Here is a 21586-nt window from a genome sequence, read left to right as displayed (position 1 = left end):
TATTTACAGCACATATCATGCGTGAAACGGAACTAATCTATCGACGCCGGCTTTATCCCGCCATTTTGGCATTGTAGTTTCCGGTTGACAAATTATGCAGGATTTTGTGGTATTTTAGCGTGGATTCAGTGTTTCTCGTGTTTTTTACACCAAAATGGATTGGCAATTAACTTGTCGAGTATGTCTGGAAACTGGCGATATGGTATCTTTATTCGATTGGGATGAAAATAACGAACAACTTGGTGACAAGTACACTTACTGCTGTGGCGTGGAGGTATGTAAAAATTACCACACAAAATGGTTGCGATGGCCACCCCATATATTTTTTCAAGCAATAATGTTGCTATTATTGTTTTATTTGTAGATTCAATGATTTCGCTGACATCCCTAAATTGTAAACCTTCAAAAATTAGGTATTTTGCAACAGAATGATGACGGTTTTAATGTTTGCAGGTGACGAAAAATGATTCTTTGCCCACGCTTATCTGCCTGAACTGCGTGGACCGTTTAACATTCGCGTTTCAGTTCAAACAGCAGTGTTTGTCGTCGAACGACACTTTGAAAGAATGTCTCGAGGAGTTTATGAGAAGCTCTGCCGCTGTGTCGGCTTCTTCGTCCAAAAAAAGTTAGTATTTGCACAGTATTCCTCGGTATTTTCAATTTAAGGCAAGCCCTCACTCGCCATGGCTACTTGAAGATATATCTCCATCACCAAATAAGTACTTAAAACTCCTGAAAATTCTATAAAATCTTTAAATTAAAAGAAAACTGCCACATTCATCACTGTATGCTAACATGTTAGCAGTGGTGGATTTGCAGTATTGGCCGCCCTAGGCGCCAGGGCCCTGTAGTAACTACTAGCCGCCCCTTTCTCAGCACCCGTCTATAGACTGCCGCCTTGCTACCGCCCCTTATATCTTGCCGCTTTAGGCCCGGGCCTACTGGGCCTTAGGACAAATCCGCCACTGCATTTTAACATAACTATTGAAGTTGCTATTTATCTGGGAAAAGTATCCAGATGAAAATGGCCACCTTCTGTGTCGGGGTAACATCTAAAAACCATTTTACTGAAATAAAAGTAGTTTTATAAGTTGTCCAATTAAATAATGCTATATCAACCGAACATCTGGGGTTTTTGAACAAATAAATCTATCAAAGCTACTTTTGCTGACTTTTGTCAACTGTAGAGTTGTAGACCAATATTATAAAATTTATAACCAACACGCATTATTTCCAGCCGTAACAGAAACGGAAACAATAAGCATAAAGCAAGAAAACGGCCTGCTGTTGCAATATGAGCTGCCCGTGGAGCATGACCCTCAGATCCAGTGGACGCGGACACTGACCAAGACTCCTAACAATGCTGTGGTGACTAAGGCTCCAAAGGCCAGGGGCAGGGGACGGCCGAGGAAGTATCCTAACAAACAGGGACAGATTGGTAAGTTTTTTGGACTTCAATTTTATTTAGGTTTAAATTGGTCTTTCTAACTGTAATATTAAATATGAAGGATATAGACAAATAAGATTCTAAATACCAATAAAATAAATAAAAATAAAAACTAAACTTATTTTAAAAAGTAAACTATATTTTCTCTCAACTCAAGTGGAAAGTGCAGGGAAACTTGACTTTGAATGCTTGTGCCTATAACATGTTTCATGTCACCTCAAAATAGGCATAGCGCCTAACAAGCTTAAAAACCGGAGAAGTGCGAGTCGGACTCACCCACCGAGGGTTCCGTACTTTTTATTAGTATTTGTTGTTATAGTGGGAACAGAAATACATCTTCTGTGAAAATTTCAACTGTCACGGTTCATGAGATACAGCCTGGTGACAGGCAGACAGACAGTAGAGTCTCACTATTAAGGTCCCGTTTTAACCCTTTACTTTGCGTACGAAACCTTTAAAACGCCCACTACTTCGCTTTGTACTGCCTATCCCGTGCCATAAATTTGTGTTTTGTACAATAAAGAGTTCATACATGTATTTATATGTGTAAAAAATTTCAGATGTATCACCATACCAACGCAAGAAGGTAAAGGAACCTCAGAAAGAGCAGGAGTCCCTCACATCGCTGCTGGCTTCTGGCTCCTTGGACCTCAAGCAGGAGCCTGCGGAAGATGAGGAACCGTTTGACGGTGCTGGTTAGTTTTATTTATTTATTTAAACTTTATTGCACAGTAAAATTTGTACAAAAGGCGAAGTTAATCCCAGAAGGCATTCTCCCGCCTGCCAAGCGTGGCGATTATGGGTTCCCCTAGATATGTCGACGCGGAATCGGCAAAATACGATAGGAAAAAGCTTTATGTCCGCGCAATAAGAGCGAAAAAGTCGTCGTTTGGCTCGGCTCGCGACGGCCGACGACGCCGGACGCGTCGACCGGTTTTTCGCTCTTATTGCGCGGACATAAAGCTTTTTCCTATCGGCTTTTGCCGAATGCGCGTCGATATATTTGGGGAGACCCTATGGCATTCACCCCATGAGATTTCAACATCCGGAAGGCAAAAAGGGGGAGGCCTATGTTCAGCAGTGACGTCTTATGGCTGAGATGATGATGATGATGATGATGATTCTCTACCAGTTAACCCTCGGGCCAAACAGAGAACAAGTAGTGATAGGTGCAAGAAAAATTTAAAGTACGAAAAATTAAATATTAAAGCAGATTTTTTTTTATATTAAGCATAAGTTTTGTCATACTAAGCTGTATTTTTATATCCCAAATACGTTTAATAGACGGTTCCACACGAAATGAGTGTACTCATGAGGGAATTCAGGCACTTTACAAACAGAGCTGATGAAGATGATGGTGTTGGTTGGTTGATTCATCCTACAAATAAAAATTGTGATTTATAATCATACATACATACATACATACAATCACGCCTATTTCGCGGAGGGTTAGGCAGAGACCACGGATTTCCACTTGCTACGATTCTGACATACCTCTTTCGCTTCCTTCGATTATAAAGACCCAGCGGTATAAGCCATTCATTATTATGGTCATTAAACTCATCAATACTAAGGATGTTTACAATGTAATTATTGTAATTAACATAGGAAATTAATTTGTTCCTAGACTTTGCTGGAGGTGATGATCCTGATTTTGAACCTGATGAGGAAGCGGAGTCTGATGGAGGCACGAAAAAAGCGGTATGTCAAATAAACAGTACTACACATTGTCCATTACCATTAGGTTAATCGAGCATAGTTTGTGCTGCACAGCATGTGCTTATTTAGGCCGCAATGCCCAGTAAGCACCCTTACCAAGTTGCGCAGTTGGTTCCTAGACAGAGCTAGAGCTAAAGCACAGGTTACATGAGTTTTTTACGCATTCACACGTGCTACGCTCATGGCTGATAGTGCATTTTTTCCTTCGCTTTGTAGCAAAGAACACGCCTATACAGGGGCATTCCACGAGACTGTCGCTTACATAACGCAATTCTTCTAATACTTCTGGAAATGCTGAGTTAGCGATATTGGGTCGGGTAATATTTCATGACTTTGCTAACAAATTGGCAGTATATTCTCGAGATTCACGTATTTTATTGAGGTAGCTGCCATACAAGGCAAAAGCGTTATGTTAACAAAACGAACGTGACATTTTGAAACAGGTTACAACGCCACGCAAGCGGGGTCGGCCGCGCAAGGTGGTGGCAGAGAAATCTGAAGAAGGCGACGACGGCGAGGATATGCTGCTGAAGGAGACCATCATGGCCTTCTCCGAGCCCATCCCGGACCATATCCTCAACCCCAAACCGAGGCAGAAGTATACCAGCAAGAAGCGATATGTTTATGAGAAAACGTAAGTAATAATATGTAGTAAGGTAAAGACATATTGCTTTTATTTATAGCTGCTGATATAAGGCTATACAAGTATACATAGTTCTTTGACTTTCCAAAAAATTTTCCACTCCATTTTAAGTAAATTGGTGACAGTCAGAAAGTGTCACTGCGTCTTTTCTCTCTAACTTTCATGCAATAATGCCACTGCTCTCTATTTTGTGGTAGTTTACCAACTACAGTTGCCTCCAGAATCTCGCGAACTAAATTGACAGGTCAATGTGCACAAATGATACCACAGTTCGGCCAGTGCTGTTCATATCGATATTTTCAAAAAAGTTTGATTTAGAGAATATCGCCAGAATTCACCGCTAGGGGCGCTACTGTGGCGCGGTCAGTTAAAATGGATCTTTACGTAATTTAAGTTATTTTACAAATGTTACTTAGTATTTCGAAAATTGTGCAATTTTATAGTAATTGAGAGAAGGTTAATGGATAAACATATTATAATAAAATAAATCTTCTTCTTCTCTTTAACCTAGCGTTTTCCAGGCCTAGCGCCAGGTTCCGGGTCAGGGTATAATCAAGTAAATATTTTACCTATTATATTTATTTTGTTTTATTTGTTAGGAAAACTTACAGTTAGTGTAACAAGTTAGTAGTACAGTCATTATAGATTTTGACCCGTGAATAATTAGTTCTTGGATTTTTTTTTCGTAGGTCCCTCGGGGGGGTCACTGGGAGTGTAAATTCAAAAAGTAGGCTGAATCAGGCTCCTGCGTATATTCGAAAAATGGTTTTTTTTCAAAAAAAAACGGTTTTTCTTCAATAACTCGGCCATTTTTTATTTTACAGTATAACCGTAAGGACAAAAACTGTAGGAAATTTGATTCTCTACAAGTTAGTCCAGTCATTATATCGAAAAAACCGACCCTTCCCGTGAATAATCAGTTCTTGGATTTTTTTTCGTACGTCCCTCGGGGGAATCACTGGGAGTGTAAATTCAAAAAGTAGACTGAATCAGGGTCCTGTGTATATTCGAAAAACGGTTTTTCTTGAATAACTCGGTCATTTTTGATTTAACAGTAAAACCGCGAGGACAAAGATTTTAGAAAATTTGATTCTCTACAAGTTTGTTTCCCTTCATTTATGCCGTAAAGCGTGGAACATAGGAGATAATGATAATATTTTGAATTTGTCGCGTTTTTCAGGTTTAATTTCTAAAATATCGATTTTGGGGGAAAAAGGATGGGAACCAAAATTGTTCAGAATTTGATTCTCTACAAGTTTAGTCCTCTTCATTTATGTCGTAAAGTTGAAAATAAACGAGATGTTGAAAATATTTTGAATTTGTCACTTTTTTCAAATTTTATTTGCAAACTATCGATCCTTTAAAGAAAAATTGTGAGGACCACACTTGTAGAGAATCAAATTTTCTAAAATTTTTGTCCTTACGGTTTTACTGTAAAATCAAAAATGACCGAGTTATTCAAGAAAAACCGTTTTTCGAATATACACAGCACCCTGATTGAATTTACACTCCCAGTGATTCCCCCGAGGGACGTACGAAAAAAAAATCTAAGAACTGATTATTCACGGGAAAGGACGGTTTTTTGGATATAATGACTGGACTAACTTGTAGAGAATCAAATTTCCTACAATTTTTGTCCTTACGATTTTACTGTAAAATCAAAAATGGCCGAGTTATTGAAGAAAAACCGTTTTTTTGAAAAAAAAAAACATTTTTCGAATATACGCAGGAGCCTGATTCAGCCTACTTTTTGAATTTACACTCCCAGTGACCCCCCCGAGGGACCTACGAAAAAAAATCCAAGAACTAATTATTCACGGGTAGGGTCGGTTTTTTGGATATAATGACTGTACTATAGGTGATAACATAGAAACAGGATGGGAACATGATTTTGGCTCAAAATACACACACATGTGCCACATGTATAAAATTAAATCACCAATTTTAGATTTATGGCGACCACCGAGCTCTTGAAATAAACAACTTGCCCCCAAACCTGCATACTAACATTGAAATTTATCAGTTTCTCATCCGCACCTCCTGATTTGATCGGTAACTTCACAATTTTGCAATCAAACCAATCACTGTTCTCGTCACATTCATACAAATCTAAATCGTTTGTGACCCCTTTATAATTATGACATGGGTAGATTAGGCAGTAAGTACAATAACTTTACTTACCTATTTTATCGATATCATTTTATCGACATATACCCGTGACTATTTTTTCTTTGCTATTCCTGGTAGAGTCTGTGCGGAAAGAGAAGAGTCGTGGGATTTGAGGGCGCGCCAGTGCTATTTTATGGTTTTTGCTATGCTGACAACACTGGTCACGTGATTATAATACGACACTAAAGGTCATGATACTTGAATCCCTTTTGTTCCGGTGGTGGTGTCGGCTCGTCAACTCAATCCTCTGATTTAGCGCAGGCGCTAGTTTTCTTTTTAAAACACACTTGTTTTTATATCTCAGATACTAAAAAGTGACTGCGATTGTCAAAACTGCTAAAACTATTTAAGAATCTGCCCAATACAACTGTAATTTTAGTACCAAACAAGATACGAGTCTCATTTATGTACTGCCTAATCTGTGCAGTCCAACAGTTATTAAAACCGGGTAGATCGGGTAGAAATTGGGCAATAGAACTGTAATTTTATCTGAGATATATTTCACCCATTGTAAACTTGACTTGTAATGTATGTGTACATTATTAATAATAAATATGAATATGAATAAAAATAGTGCATAAGTAGGTAGGCCTTATTGGGATATGTACGGTTCTCTCATCTCACGATATTTTACTTCGCCGAAAAGTCACTGCTAAATATGAAATATAATTTCGTAACTAACAGAACCTACAAATAAAGAAATATTTTATTAGAAAAAGTTTTATTATTTGTAATCGAAGTCTGAATTAAAATATTCAATGTCACTTATGTTTGAGCTAGCTTCAAAACAACCAGGGACACTCATAGAACTATCTTCATCTGAACTGGATGTGCTGGAATTCTTGCATATCACCTACTTAGCGGTCTTTTATTCGAGATACCGTAGGTACTTTTACACAATCCTGAAAAAGAAATTACATATATAGTAGTATACCCTATAATGGACGTGGAACCAGTAATGGGATAAAAAAACATAATTCCTCTAAAATAAGTATCTAAAAGTAGTTTATAAACACTGGCTGTATATTATCATAAATAAGAGTCCTAGAGCTGTTTCAGTTTGAAGTTTCATTAAATTTGGTTGCTTTTTAAGAAATTGGCGTCAACCCAAAAGTTGTCGTGTCACTGAAAAAAAATACCACTACGAATTCTTAAGAACTTCGCTAAGAGAGGTGAGTTAATTTATTAAATTTCAATTAATTAATACTTGATGAAAACTAGAATGTGTTTTGTTAATTGCATTTACCATGAGATAAGGTATACAACACACTATGTTGTGACTCCACAGATGTAAAAAAATAGTGGTATTTGGCCCAATCCCATTATAGGAGCTGTAAAACTGCGTACCTCCTATGATGGGACAATTGACAGAATGATTTCTTGCCATGCCATAATTTCATGTTTAAACAATACAGAAGTAAAATGTAGTTACGAAATATGTCAATCAGGAGGTATTCTCGGACTTCGGATAAATTAATATCGTTTTTCCAAACTTTTATTTAACTTGCCCTGTTAGTTAGTGTGGGTCCAATGTTGGTAGCTGAATTTGAGCCACTTTTCGATTTCCGATTCAGTTGAATTTTGTGTAAGTACGTAATTAAGTATGCAAATCGGATGATAATGCAATATTATGATAACATGGACCTAATCTGATGATGGAGACAGGAGGTGGCCATGGGAACTTTATCTCAATAAACCCTAACTAATTGTGTTTATATTAGAATTGTCTCGATGGATCTAATACAATAATAATTGGCTGTGGAAAGAAAAATACATTCAGCGATAAAAGCTTATACCAAAAATTGATTTTTTTGCCGTAACTTATTCCCCATTTCAATATTTTATACTGATAGAGCAATGTCCATTATAGGGGGCCCATTACTGGATCTACGTCCATTACCGGGGGCCCATTACAGGAGATTTGGTGTCCATGACTGGAGAAAAAAAGCATAGTTTTAATTTGTTAAATATGTGGAAACTAATTGCTGTATCTTTGATACAACACGCCTAAAACATGAAAGGCGGATAGGACTTTCATCTTTTAACACGCTAAGCGGTAGACCATTTACATGTATACGGGAAATATTATAAATACTCCAAATTTCCTCTTAAATGTCCCATGACTGGTGCTGTTACTATAAATATGCATAAAATGGCAAGTATCAAGACTATTTGTCAGTTATTTTAAAGATCATGAATGACCTGCATATTTATGAAAATTAATATATTATGAATATACTTACCGATTATGTACCGGAGACAAGTTACTTAGGGGGCTTATTAAATAGGTAGTTATTTAATATTAAATACAACATCAATACCCGCGAATAGCGGAAATACGTTCCGCGACTTTTTGTTAGTCGATAGTCGGCTTTTAGCCGTTTTCTTCCCGCTGACAAAACCGAACAATGTTAAATATAATTTTCCTTGTGGTTTTATGTACGGTTTTATAGTGTTTTGAAAATATTTTATACATAAAACTTGCGGTTTTTGTTAATAAAAATATACATTGACAGAAGTTTGTTTACTTTTTACAAGACAGGTGTCAAAGGTTTGATTGCCATATAAAATTTAAAATGTTAGTTCCCGTTTCTGCCACGACTCTTCTCTTTCCGCACAGACTCTATCATTGTATTTGTCAAACTCATGTCAATTTAGTTCGCGAGTTTATGGAGGCGACCTTAAGCAAACCGTACAAATTATTATATTTCAACTATAGTCTGTATCTTTAGGTATTTAATTAAAAGTAAACAAAATCTACCCTCAAATGGTTCCTTAAGCCAGTGAACGCATATATTTAGTATGGAAACCGCCTTTAGGAACATTACCGTTCAAATTCTCGGGCCGAATTAGCACACATACACAATTACGCCTACATTCAAATAGGACGACGCGTTTACAGAGCCTGTAATCAAAGCTGGTAAACAAAATAAGAGTCATCTTTATTACTCTAATGGTACATAGCTAAGTGTGGATGAAATGCATATAATGTCAATAACTACCAATCAGCGACATTAATCCGCTAATAACCTTCTTGCTGTACGTACTGGCCGCTTAGAGTTCGCGGTTCATATTTGATTAGAATATGACTTGGACAGGGATAGGTTTATGCCATACAGTGAAGAACCAGTCAAATAATTCACGTATAATAATTTAATGCAGATTAAAAGATAACTAGTTAAAATGTTGTTATGACATGACAGACTAACTCAACATTAGTAAATATATATCATTGTTGTATAAATGTATTCCGCTATAATAAGTATTTTGTATATTTTATTATCTACCTGTATGGCAGTGCGAAGTCACGTTCAGGTATAGTCTGTCCGTTTTTCTAAGATCAAGTACGCCACAGTAAATGTATGGCGAACTTGATCTTAGAAATCGGACTGGCTATACAGTCTGCAAAATTTACATGGGTACAAGAATCGGGTCAAAAATATTTGAACAGGCGGAGTCACAATAAATCCCCACTTTCAGTTCAGAATATTTTATATGTATATAGCCGGTCAAGCAAGTTTGTCAGTAGAAAAAGGTGCAAAATGAAAATTTTGTATGGGACCACAGCCGTTCGCGCGGTGTACTTTCGTTTGGGCCAAATACTTTTCGCCAAATTTCACTTCCCAACAAACTTATCGCAATAGTTTCATTTCCCAAAGGAACCTTTAGCAAAGTGACACTTCGCATATAATTTATTTGGTCAAATAATCATTTGGCATGATTTTACTTTGTCAAATTGTATTAGGACAAAAACTTATTTACCAAACGTTTTTTATTGTCTAATATTATATTCCAAAAAGATGTTTAGTCAAAATTGTCACTTCGCAAATTTGACAAACAGGCATCTCTATTTAAAGTACTTTTTGTAATGCTAATATAGGTACGTTAAATTCTACGTAATTTGGGTGGGTTCGGTTAGGTTTGAACTGCGATCCTCACAAAACGGAACCGCTATCAGAAAAGTGGGTTAGATTAAGTTAGAATAGAACTGTGACCCTCACAGAATCGAAATGCTATTAGAAAAGTGGGTTAGGTTAGGTTAGAACTGCGGTCCTTACAGAAACGAAATACTATGTACTAGAAAAAGGTCATCAAAGTGGATTAATTAAATAGAATAACAAGAAGTAAAGAATTTGCATGACATATTAAACTAAAATGTGGTTTACATATTGGTGGTTATTTAATATTTTTGGGTTACAATGATTACTTTGGTGTTATTTGCTTTAATAGAATAGCAAGATGTAACAAATTTGGTTATCATTTTACATTAAAATGGAGTTTAAATTTTAGTGATCATTTACTACATATTTTTGGCAGTAAGAATGTTTTTTTTTGACGTTACATTTTACTATGTATATGTAATGATCAATTAAATACCAGACAAATAAAATTCTGCAGCCTTCTCTCTATTGGTATGTAAATTATATGCCATGCAATATTTTGGGACATGTAAGTTATGCTTAATGATACATTTGACTAAATAATATTTGGGAAAATGAAACTTGTCTAAGTAATTATTTGCTAAACAATAACTTGCCAAAAAAGACTATTGCTAACTGAAAATTTGCGATAAGTTGTTTTGCCAAACACTTTTTTGGGAAATGATAATTTGGGAAACATAGTTTGGGATGTGATACTTTGGGAAACGTTTTTGGCCCATTCATTAGTAAACCCAAATGTATCATTAAGCATAACTTACATGTCCCAAAATATTGCATGGCATACAATTAATTTACATAGGTACTAATAGAGAGGAGGCTGCGGAATTTGCTAAAGGTTTCTTTGGGAAATGAAACTATTGCGATAAGTTTGTTGGGAAGTGAAATTTGGCGAAACGTATTTGGCCCAAACGAAAGTACACCATTCTAGATATCTTGCCAGGCATCCACTCAATTTCATGTCTCTCTAATTGGACGCTTTTTTCCATAGTTCTCTGCGAATAGCATCTTGTGGGAATCTGAATGGAAAGTAATGTAAAATGGCAATACCAAATTTGATTATTAATTTGAAATAACTAGGTAGTATTTTTATAGCTCCATCTCATGAAATAAAAAAGGAAAATACAAATCTGTAAGAAGGAATTTATTTATAATTATATATAAAATACCTAAACCAAACACAAGTTAATAAAATAGTCTACTTCATTTGGCATAACACCATCCCTATTATCCTCGCAATTTAAAAAGTCGTATGTTGTTATGAAAGTCGTATGCAGTTGTTACGTTTTAGCTTAGCACGGTAGTATTGAAAACAAATCGTCATGTTTTTTCCAAATTTTACTGAAGTTATCTGTTTACTACAAGTGAAAAGTGATTCCACTGTCCTTGGTATGAACTAAAATAACTTCTGCAGCACTTCACGACACATGAATATATTTTTAATTACAAAAAACGTTGTTTTTATAAATCAATTTAGCCATTTGTCACTGACTGTCATCTCGGTCGCGTACTGAGATTGCCAATCGAGCAGTTTGTAAGTACCGCCTATCGCGGGGTAGTTTGCGTTGGGTCATAATTGAGCGGACAGAATACTTCCATGTATATCATTTCGCTGCCTTAAGCCAGTTGAGAGTAGATGAAAATATTATATGATCAAAAGGCAGGTCGTTCAGTGACTGATCCAGGTGGTTTTGTATTTGGTCGGTTAACCAATAAATGTTATAACTACCCGAAAATGTCCAAATTGTTTATTTACTTTTATTTAAATACCTAAAGATACGGAGTATAGTTTTCAACTTTATGTATTTGTAATAAGGTTGACATTTGCAGGCACACTTGCGAGACTTGCGGGTCCTCGTTCACGTCCAACGCGTCTCTGCAGGCGCACATTCGACGCCATTTGGGCATCAAACCGTTTGTCTGCAGGTAACAATTACAAGCTTAAATCTCATCAATTATTTTTAAATACATACAATTTTATATACTTATTTTGTTATATGTATCTAAATTCTAAAACAAATTTAACGCTCCGAATTTGACAGCTAAAGTAGATGGTGCAGCGCCTATAGGGTAATTTCCTATTAGTCAAATCAGTTACATACTTTTTTAGAACTGTCAAAACGATTTGCTAATATAGAATTTATATGAAACATCGTGAAGTCACGGTCAACTCACCTACTTTTTATATTTCTATCCGATTTATTAAATAGAACTTGGGTTTAGAAATAAATCCTATATGTGTTCTTCTAATAATTATCTAGTGCTTTATTTCATGCATGGTGTAAAACAATTTATTTTAAATACAGAGTATTATACCCTATTCTGCGTCTGCCAAATTCGGGGATACGATTTTTTCTTTGACCAAGGAATCAAATTTGATAGAAGTAACATATTTTAATGACACGTTAATAATATAAAATGACCCGTAAACGCCTGCTTCCGATTTAAACATAGTCTGGTAAACCATTTTTTTAGTAGACACAGGCGCGGAATAAAAAATTTTCTTTTGTCTACATTGTTCAAGTTTGTTGCCTTTTACTATTGACAAAATTAGCTTGCCAGTCTATTGTATCTATATATAAAATTGTGTCTTATAATAATAATAGTTGGGTGCGGGTGGGGTTACCAACATGCAAAATATCTAAATTTTAAATTATGTAAGCATCACCCGCGCCCAAGTAGTGTTCCCACATACGCTGTTATACGAATATGTTGAAGACATGTTGAGGACGCACCCGCACCCGCATCTAATAAGGGTCTCTATTGTTTCCCATAAAGTTTTAAGTCATAATGTATTGTTTGTCCGCATTTTCATTAGTCCTAATTTGGTTTTTCTTAGAAACGCGTAACTTTTCAGGATTGCCATGAAACAAACTTAACCTAACTCATCTATATGGTAACCTTACGAAAATATTGTCAAGTTTAAGGTTACAGAATTATGACTAATGATAATATGACAAACGATACATAATGACATTTATGACTTAAAACTGTATGGGCAACAAAGGGATCCGATCTAATATTTATTTTAGTCGAAAAATCCCTTATCGAAAACTCGAAACTATAATCTTTTTTTCAATATGTGCTACATTCATGTATTTGCAATGCAAATTCTTGTATTGGTAAAGTAACCGACCAATGCATAAAATGCGATTGATATCTGATAACAGACCAAACGAAATCGCTAGATTACGAACCATGGAGTTACTTCTGAAGTTACAGGCTAATATATCTAAATAAAATTAATAATGAATAAATATTTTAGGACACTTTATACGAATCGATCTAGTTCCTTAATTGGATACATGATTCTTGTAACAATGATCAGATAAAGCGTTCAATTATTTATCACACTAACGTGTTTTATGTGTCTTTGTTTTACAAACGACTATATTACACCTGCTACAGAACTGGAGCCTTATTGATTGCAAGGTGCAAAATATCCGATACACAACAAAATAATCGAATTACATAAATAAATAAAATTATTCACTTTTGGAAGCATATTTAATGAGCTTGGTATTTCCCACGGTGGAGAGTTTACATAATTATAATTGTTTGTTATTTATCAGGCAGGACGTATGCTTGTTTGCCGCCGATGTGGTATAAAAAAACAGTATATATGTGACAGTTAATTATTTGAAATTAGAGAGTTGCAAGGGGTTTTTCTGTCTAAAATAGAGGATAAATGTGACGTTTTCAAGCAAAACGTACCACATTGTCGGTTGTCAATAAGGTTGATTTTAAATTGAAGCTATACGCCTTATTGTCAACCAACAATAAGTACCCTTTTGGTTGAGAATGGCACAAATTACAATAACAGTCAGACAAATAATTACGATGAACGTGTCATAGTGTGTGCGGGTACTCGTGCGTCCTCAACATGGAGCTCCGCCGGCATATGATGCGTCACACCGGCCAGAGGCCCTACAAGTGCCGCGTCTGCGACCGCCGCTTCGGCGACTTCGGGTCCCGGCAGAAACACGAGAGGCCAGTTTATTGTCCCTTTACCCCATACAGCAAGCTGCAAAATTGCATATGTAATGCGTCTGTAGTTTTGTAGCTTGCTGTACATAAAAATACCTCAACATAGAGCTCATATGAGGCTACACCGGCCAGCGGCCCTACAAGTGCCGCGTCTGCGACCGCCGCTTCGGCGACTTCGGTTCCAGGCAGAAACACGAGAGGCCAGTTTATTATTTATTAGTTATTATGGTCTGCTATTTAACTTTCCTATCCCAATTAACCTTTTCGCCGCCAGTAACTTTAGCCAGTACATTTCGTGCCCACACGCCACGAGTTGATATGTTAATACGGGTGGTTTACGGGCTTTTGAGGCTTGGCGTTGACGATACTATTATTTCATTGACATGGCGGCGAAAAGGTTAAACAGCTATTACACCACAAGAAGTCCAGTTAAAAATAATTCTAAAGCGTGTATGGGAACACAATGTAATGCGGGAAAGTTGGCCTTCACATTCCTATCTTACCCCGTGCTCTGACAGCGTATGTGGCTACTCGTGCGTGATGAAAGAAGCACTTAAGCGGCACATGCTTCGGCACACCGGCGAGCGGCCCTACAAGTGCCGCATATGCGACCGGCGCTTCGGAGACTTCGGCACTAGGCAGAAACACGAGAGGTAACTAACAGTCGTGTGTGATGACTGAAGCGGCACTTTACACCGGCGAGCGGCCCTACAAGTGCCGCATATGCGACCGGCGCTTCGGAGACTTCGGCACTAGGCAGAAACACGAGAGGTAACTAACACGTGTGTGACGACTGAAGCGGCACTTTAGAACGGCGAGCGGCCCTACAAGTGCCGCATTATGCATATGCGACCGGCGCTTCGGGGACTTCGGCACTAGACAGAAACACGAGAGGTAACTAACACTCGTGTGTGATGACTGAAGCGGCACTTTACAATGGCGAGCGGCCCTACAAGTGCCGCATTATGCATATGCGACCGGCGCTTCGGGGACTTCGGCACTAGACAGAAACACGAGAGGTAACTAACACGTGTGTGACGACTGAAGCGGCACTTTACAACGGCGAGCGGCCCTACAAGTGCCGCATTATGCATATGCGACCGGCGCTTCGGGGACTTCGGCACTAGACAGAAACACGAGAGGTAACTAATACTCGTGTGTGATGACTGAAGCGGCACTATACAACGGCGAGCGACCCTACAAGTGCCGCATTATGCATATGCGACCGGCGCTTCGGGGACTTCGGCACTAGACAGAAACACGAGAGGTAACTAACACTCGTGTGTGATGACTGAAGCGGCACTTTACACCGGCGAGCGGCCCTACAAGTGCCGCATATGCGACCGGCGCTTCGGAGACTTCGGCACTAGGCAGAAACGCGAGAGGTAACTAACACACATGAAAGAAATTAATTAGAGCCTAATCAAATGCCACTTCATTTTCAGCTGACTTCATTAAACAGAGGAATGATTTTGCTCTCGAATTTCACTAGGTAAAGTGGAGCTGTTGATAATGATAGCAATTTAAAATATATTTTGAATCGTTAAAAAACTGTTTTAAAGATTAGGTATTTTAACAACAGACTGACTGTATAAGCATATACATAAATATATAAATAAATTGAGTTTGTCTAAAACAGTTGCAGTTTGAATATTATATAGACCCCGTAGACAAACTAATAGATATCTTTGTAACGCAGGTTGCACATGGGCGTCCGTCCGTACCAATGCTCGCTGTGCGGCAAGGCCTTCACCTACTCTTACGTGCTGGCTAACCATATGCTCACACATACAGGCGAGAAGAAATATTCGTAAGTACATATACACGGTGTAACATGAGGAATCCGAATAATTTTAACCACGCATTTCTGAGGTCAAAAGAAGGAAAAAATGTAATATGAGTTTAGGTCAATTTCGCTAAAAAAAATTTTTTTTTTTGTTTTTTCCATTTTTTGAATGTATTTGTACATAAAAAATAAATGTTATTGGTAAACTTGTCACCTAAACTTGATTTTAATTTTTTTTTCGTAAAACCTACTTTTTGCAAAGTGTTACTTGTCACTTTTTAACATCTATCATTAAGGATATTGACTACGTCCCATAGCAGCAACATCGCCATCAAAAAGGCGTTTTGCACTATGTAACAATAAAAACATGTTTTTTTTTTAATTGGTATTAACTCTGAAACTATTCGAATTACAAAAAAGTTTATTGGACATTTTTGTCTCTAAATATGATCAGGAATACGCTGTTGAAATTATTCGGTTTCGTCATGTTACACCGTGTATACCTCATTTCCAGCGGAATAAATCGCCCAAAAATTTGGGTCAACATTCCATTATATTATTCAATTTTTGGGTCCAAGCAGGCGTGGCTCACTCCGCGATTTCGTCGCATCGCAACAAGCACATACGTCCCACACCAATTTTGGAGGCTAGCCATAAGGCGCGCGTGGCGCTTGCGCCATCTAGCGGTCATATCTGTCCTAATCGTAACAGACGCGTTTTGTTAGAGTGAATCTTCTGTACCTATCACTATTATTTATTCTGTGGTCCAAGTCAGAAATATTACTTTGTAACTAAGGTTGGTATTCCACCTGTCAAATTTCTCGGCCCAATGAGCACGTCTCACTCTCTCACTAAGCAAAATGTGAGACGCAAATACACATTGGACAAGAAATAGGACAGGTGGAATACCACCCCAAGGACCTATGATGGTCATTTTAATAAGCCAATATAAACATTTTTTTGCCACCTATTGAATTACAAATGAGTCGCTTCTTCAAACTTCAAACTCGGGTAAATCCATCTGTCAGATTATGCGATTTTGGTATTAAGAAAACGTAATAGGGTAGATATTTGCTGAGAGGGTCCAATGGATTTACCCGAGTTTGAAGTTGAGCGACACAAATGTTGCTCTCACGTACATACATACATACACATACATCACTGGCCCAGTGACCCAAAAAGGATCTTGGCCTCCGACACAAGAGAGCGCCACTCTGCCCTATTCTGCTATGCTATTCTGCTATGTTGCTCTCACGTACAAATAATGTGTGCTGTAACAGATATAATGTGTTGACATGTAAAATACTTATATTTTATCAATAAAAGTTTGATTGATTGATTTGAAAGGGAAAATTTAGACCCGAGGCATGCGCGGTGACGCCATGACCCCTAAGCTACGTTTAATTGAACTCTACGTTTTTCATGCAATTCCGAATTTTTATTTCACAATGACGCAGGAAATCAAATTAAAAAGAGGCCGGTCAGTCTGCCTCGCGCGCTAGGTACTCAATTTAATCAATGTAATTCAGACATAAATGTCCATAAGATTGTGATTATGATTATTGATACTGGCGCTGCACGCTCATGCTATCTTTATACCTCCAAACGTTGTGTAATTTTCTAATAGGGGATATTACTGCAATGTTCTGCCGCTAGAGTGCAGCACTACCGACTATAAATTCATAGACTAACTTATACATACTGTGCCTTAAACTGTTTTTTGACAAGTTTTCACAGATATTGGTGCATCAAGGCGAATAAGGGCCTACCGGTAAACGCGAAAATCGAAATTTAGTTATCTGCCTATTTATCGGTCGAATATGCAAGAGTGATAGAGAGGCAGAAACCGAACTTTCGATTGTCGTGTTTCACGGTAGGCCATGTGATTGACGTAGTGACGCATGATGTGTCATTGATGTTTGTTTACTGTAAGTGCTAGTTGTGCCACCTACGCAGAGCTTTGCCTAATATTCCCTATTTCCCATTTATTTTTCAGTTGCGAACCATGTAACAAGAAATTCACAAAAGCCCACCACCTCAAGTACCACAACAAGGTGCACCACCAGGAGCTCTACATCCAGCAGCAGCTCGAGCTGGAAGCCAAGAAGATCAGACAGCAGATCAATGTGTCCGGTCTATCCGGCGTACTCTCCGGACAGATAGTGGATGGAGCATTGCAGCTCATACAGACTCCGGAGGAAGGTATGTAACAACATGAACTGTATTCTAGCAACAGCTGGCAGCCAAGATCAGACAGCAGATCAACGTGTCCGGTCTATCTGGCATAATCTCCGGACAAATTGTGGATGGAGCATTGCAGCTCATACAGACGCCGGAGGAAGGTATGCAACAACATGAACAGGCGGCCTAGCCAAGATGACAATCGCTTGCGCTTCGCTATCGATGATATATGTAACTTACGAAAGGACATATTAATTATGAATTTAATTCTTCCAATGAAACTTGACATAATTCCAATTTTCGTCGTGCTTTTGATTTTGACATACAATCTTGTACATTTACTACGGCCTTGTACTACGTGGAGGCGATCAGTTGAAAAAGAGGCTGGCTCAACTGGACTCGGCTGGAAAGAGCTGGAAGTAGCCGCTCAAGATCGTGACAAATGGAGGATTCTTCTGCGAGCCCTATGTCCCTAATGAGGGATAACAGGGATGCATCATCATCATCATCAATCTTGTACATTCTCGTGGCGTTATTCATAAACGCGTTACTAGCCCTGAATTAGCTATGAATCGTTTGTCTTTATCTGTCATTTTTACTTATGTATTTGTAAGAAAATAATAAAACGTAATTTAATTAAATGAGGCCCGTGAAGTTTTATGAATAAGCGGGTATACCTGTGATATTGATACATTGTATATTTCCTCGTCAGATGGAGAGCAGGAGCTACAAATGCACGTGGTGGAGGAGGCCGAGAACGAAGACAGCGAGGCCAAGGAGACCGACCGGGCCGTCGCGGGCATGCAAGCGGTACGTTAATCACAGACAGGTGACATGATACGAGTATAAACGAAGACAGCGAGGCCAAGGAGACCGACCGGGCCGTCGCGGGCATGCAAGCGGTACGTTAATCACAAACAGGTGACATGATACGAGTATAAACGAAGACAGCGAGGCCAAGGAGACCGACCGGGCCGTCGCGGGCATGCAAGCGGTACGTTAATAACAGACAGGTGACATGAGATAAACGAAGACAGCGAGGCCAAGGAGACCGACCGGGCCGTCGCGGGCATGCAAGCGTTAGGTACGTTAATAAAATAACAGACGGGTGACATGAGATAAACGCCCAATAAGATAGTGGTACTGGTGCTCGACGCGGTCCCAGTACATGTAATATTGAAACTTAAGTAATTGTCTATAGAGGTGACAGCAGGCGTGTCATCTATTGGGCTTTAGGATGTCGAACACTAGTACCACCTTAGTTGACACCCTGCTGTCACCTCTATTCCTAATGATATATCATAATAATTTGTCTTTGGGTAACTATTATTTGGGTATATTATACATTTCGGTAACTATTATTTCCTTTTTACTGATATACTGTTTGTTCCAGGTGGTGTTAGACAGCGAATTCTCTATGGAAGAAGACGACAAGACACAGTAAATCATAGAACCACTGTAATATTAAATAATTTCTTAGTTAGCCATAATAAAATAATGCCCCGTCGCATATACGACGCAACCCTGAGGTTGTTGCCAATTATTTTCATTGGACTCATTATTGAATCACCTCACATTATATACCACAACAGACGCATCAAAATTCACAACCGGATTGTCTAGCTCTGACAATTTCAGATCTGATGTCTATGGTCATTTGGTCACGCATATCTGTAAAATAGAAGTAAAGAAATTTCAATCAAATTGTCTATGATCAAAAAATGTGTCTAGAGTTAGACCGTAAAAAGTCTGCAGCGCTTTTGATAGCCCACACAGTGCAAGTGTCATTTTAAACGTCAAACTTCTATGAAATTATGACGTATAAATAACACTTCCACTGCGTGGGCTATCAAATCCGCTGCAGACTTTTATTGGTGCGACTATACCGTGATTACCTGACGACCACGGTAATCTGTCAGATAGAATAAAGATCTAATTGTCTATGAAACTTAATGGGCTTGTAGCATATGTATTGTCGAGGCTCTAGCGACTTCATATAACGAGTAGCCTTTTATTTATGCAGTAGCGCGACTTTCGGTAAGATGTACAATCGCCGTCAGATATATTGTGGCGGCCGAGGTGCTCAAAAATAATTGAACACGTATTCTGACGTCTATACAATAAAGGTGTGTACAGATATTTATGTGCACCTTAGCCGCTCTGATATATTCGATTCTGATAAACATGACAAATGATATAGAAATATTCCATTTTGTTCCTGGTGGGAGCAAATGGTATTTAAAAAAAAAAAATAGAAACCGTAATCCATTTGACTTTTTTTTAGTTTTAGTTTCTTCTGTAGTATTTTTTTTATAATGTGATTTAATGAAAATGTAATAAATAAGGAGTATCAGTCTCCAAAATTGAGGATTAGCCAGTAACTGGCCTCTATTAGTAACTGGCAGCCATAAACTAAAAATGAATTCTATTCACCTATAAATAAAATTCATTTTAGTATAAGGTGGCCAGTTATTGAAACCTTATACTAAAATGAATTCTGTTTATATATATGGTTTGGGGTGGCCAGTTACTGGCAAATTACCCTATTCGACATTTTTATCAGTTCTTATGTATTTCTGTATGTATTATATGAAATCGAGGTCATGCCGGGTCGAATATTGTTTTTGGCGACATCAAACATGACATTTTATTACATTTGTAAATATTCCATTGCCTTTTATCACTTTGAATGTCATACTTTTTTTTTATATAATAAGTAAATACCTAAAATTAGGTATGTTATGTATTGACGTAGCTAGTATAAATTAGTAAACAAGTTATTTTATTGTATATTGTCGGTTACTGTTATTGTCTGTAACTTTTAAATAATACAATCATGGACGAAGCTTGTTTTTTTTTTATAATATCCTTTTGTAAGTTAACCCTAATCACAGAATAAATAATAGTGCTACCGTACAGAAAGGACACTTCCTACAAAACTGAAGTTTGACAGCGATTCAGGGACGAATCATTCAAGTCATTATCTTATCTGTGGTCGTGCACGCAAAGGGACGTCAAGTGGTGCCAATGGCAACCCTAATAATTGCTCGGAGCAGTGCTGAGGTGAACGGAGCCGAGTTTGCCCGAACTCAGGGGTGTCTCCCCGCTGCCCTAATCTAAATACTGAAAGTTTCCGGACGACAAAAGACTGGCAGCCGTATTCGAACAATGAGATACGTCAAATACTACACATTGAAACGATATGGATTAGATATGTCAGTGTCAAAATTGACGTTTCTTCAAACAAAAACGTCACTTTTGAAACTTGTTTGACACTGACATATCCAATCCATATCGTTTCAATGTCTAGTATTTGACGTATCTCATTGTTCGAATACGGCTGTGGGACTATTAGGTGCTTTGTGTTTGGGCTTAGTATTCCATTGTACAGTCAGCAGCAGATATACCTGAGCGGGCAAGGTGTCCAAGAAAACATATACACTTCAATCGTCACAAAAATAAAGACATCTAAGATGTCATTTTCACGTAGGCTTTCAGTTCGTCACAAATACCTTAACTTCTGAGTTTTTCATTAACACATACACCCTTATTTAATCACAATGACAATAACGGTTAAAAAGTCAGTGGTAACTAAGCAATCAAATTCAAGCTGCTGTCATTAATACCTACACGCACTGCCAATCACGTACGTCAGCAGACAGGGTGCCACCAGTTGCTAAGCAGTTGTTATTTCAATGGTAACTAAGCATCAACAT

At 37.9% G+C, this 21586-nt stretch overlaps 2 protein-coding genes across 3 annotated transcripts in view; both read left to right on the top strand.

Moving 5' to 3' along the window:
- LOC134675243 (transmembrane protein 216-like) overlaps positions 1–15850 on the top strand; it is a 489019-nt gene extending 473169 nt beyond the window's left edge. Inside the window, exon 3 of the transcript XR_010099706.1 lies at positions 15719–15850. The gene's annotated coding sequence lies outside the window, so the exon portion shown is untranslated. The remainder of the gene's footprint in view (positions 1–15718) is intronic.
- LOC134675163 (putative zinc finger and SCAN domain-containing protein 5D) lies at positions 38–20711 on the top strand. 2 transcript variants are annotated; one of them, XM_063533347.1, is made up of 13 exons: positions 38–274; positions 454–625; positions 1238–1438; positions 2008–2142; positions 3075–3148; positions 3610–3800; positions 11747–11842; positions 13772–13824; positions 14022–14103; positions 15603–15713; positions 17686–17891; positions 18583–18680; positions 19264–20711. In XM_063533347.1, the coding sequence occupies exons 1-13, from the start codon at positions 155–157 to the stop codon at positions 19312–19314; spliced, it is 1590 nt and encodes a 529-aa protein (XP_063389417.1). In that variant the 5' UTR covers positions 38–154; the 3' UTR covers positions 19315–20711. The 2 variants fall into 2 exon arrangements, with proteins under 2 accessions (XP_063389417.1, XP_063389416.1); XM_063533346.1 differs by lacking the exons at positions 13772–13824; positions 14022–14103 and adding an exon at positions 14422–14556.
- Positions 20712–21586: the final 875 nt, after the last annotated feature.

Source organism: Cydia fagiglandana, chromosome 21 (genome assembly GCF_963556715.1).
Source record: "Cydia fagiglandana chromosome 21, ilCydFagi1.1, whole genome shotgun sequence".
Taxonomy (NCBI): Eukaryota; Metazoa; Arthropoda; class Insecta; order Lepidoptera; family Tortricidae; genus Cydia; species Cydia fagiglandana.
The sequence above is the reverse complement of the archived record's forward strand: the minus strand, read 5'-3'. Positions and strand labels throughout refer to the sequence as shown.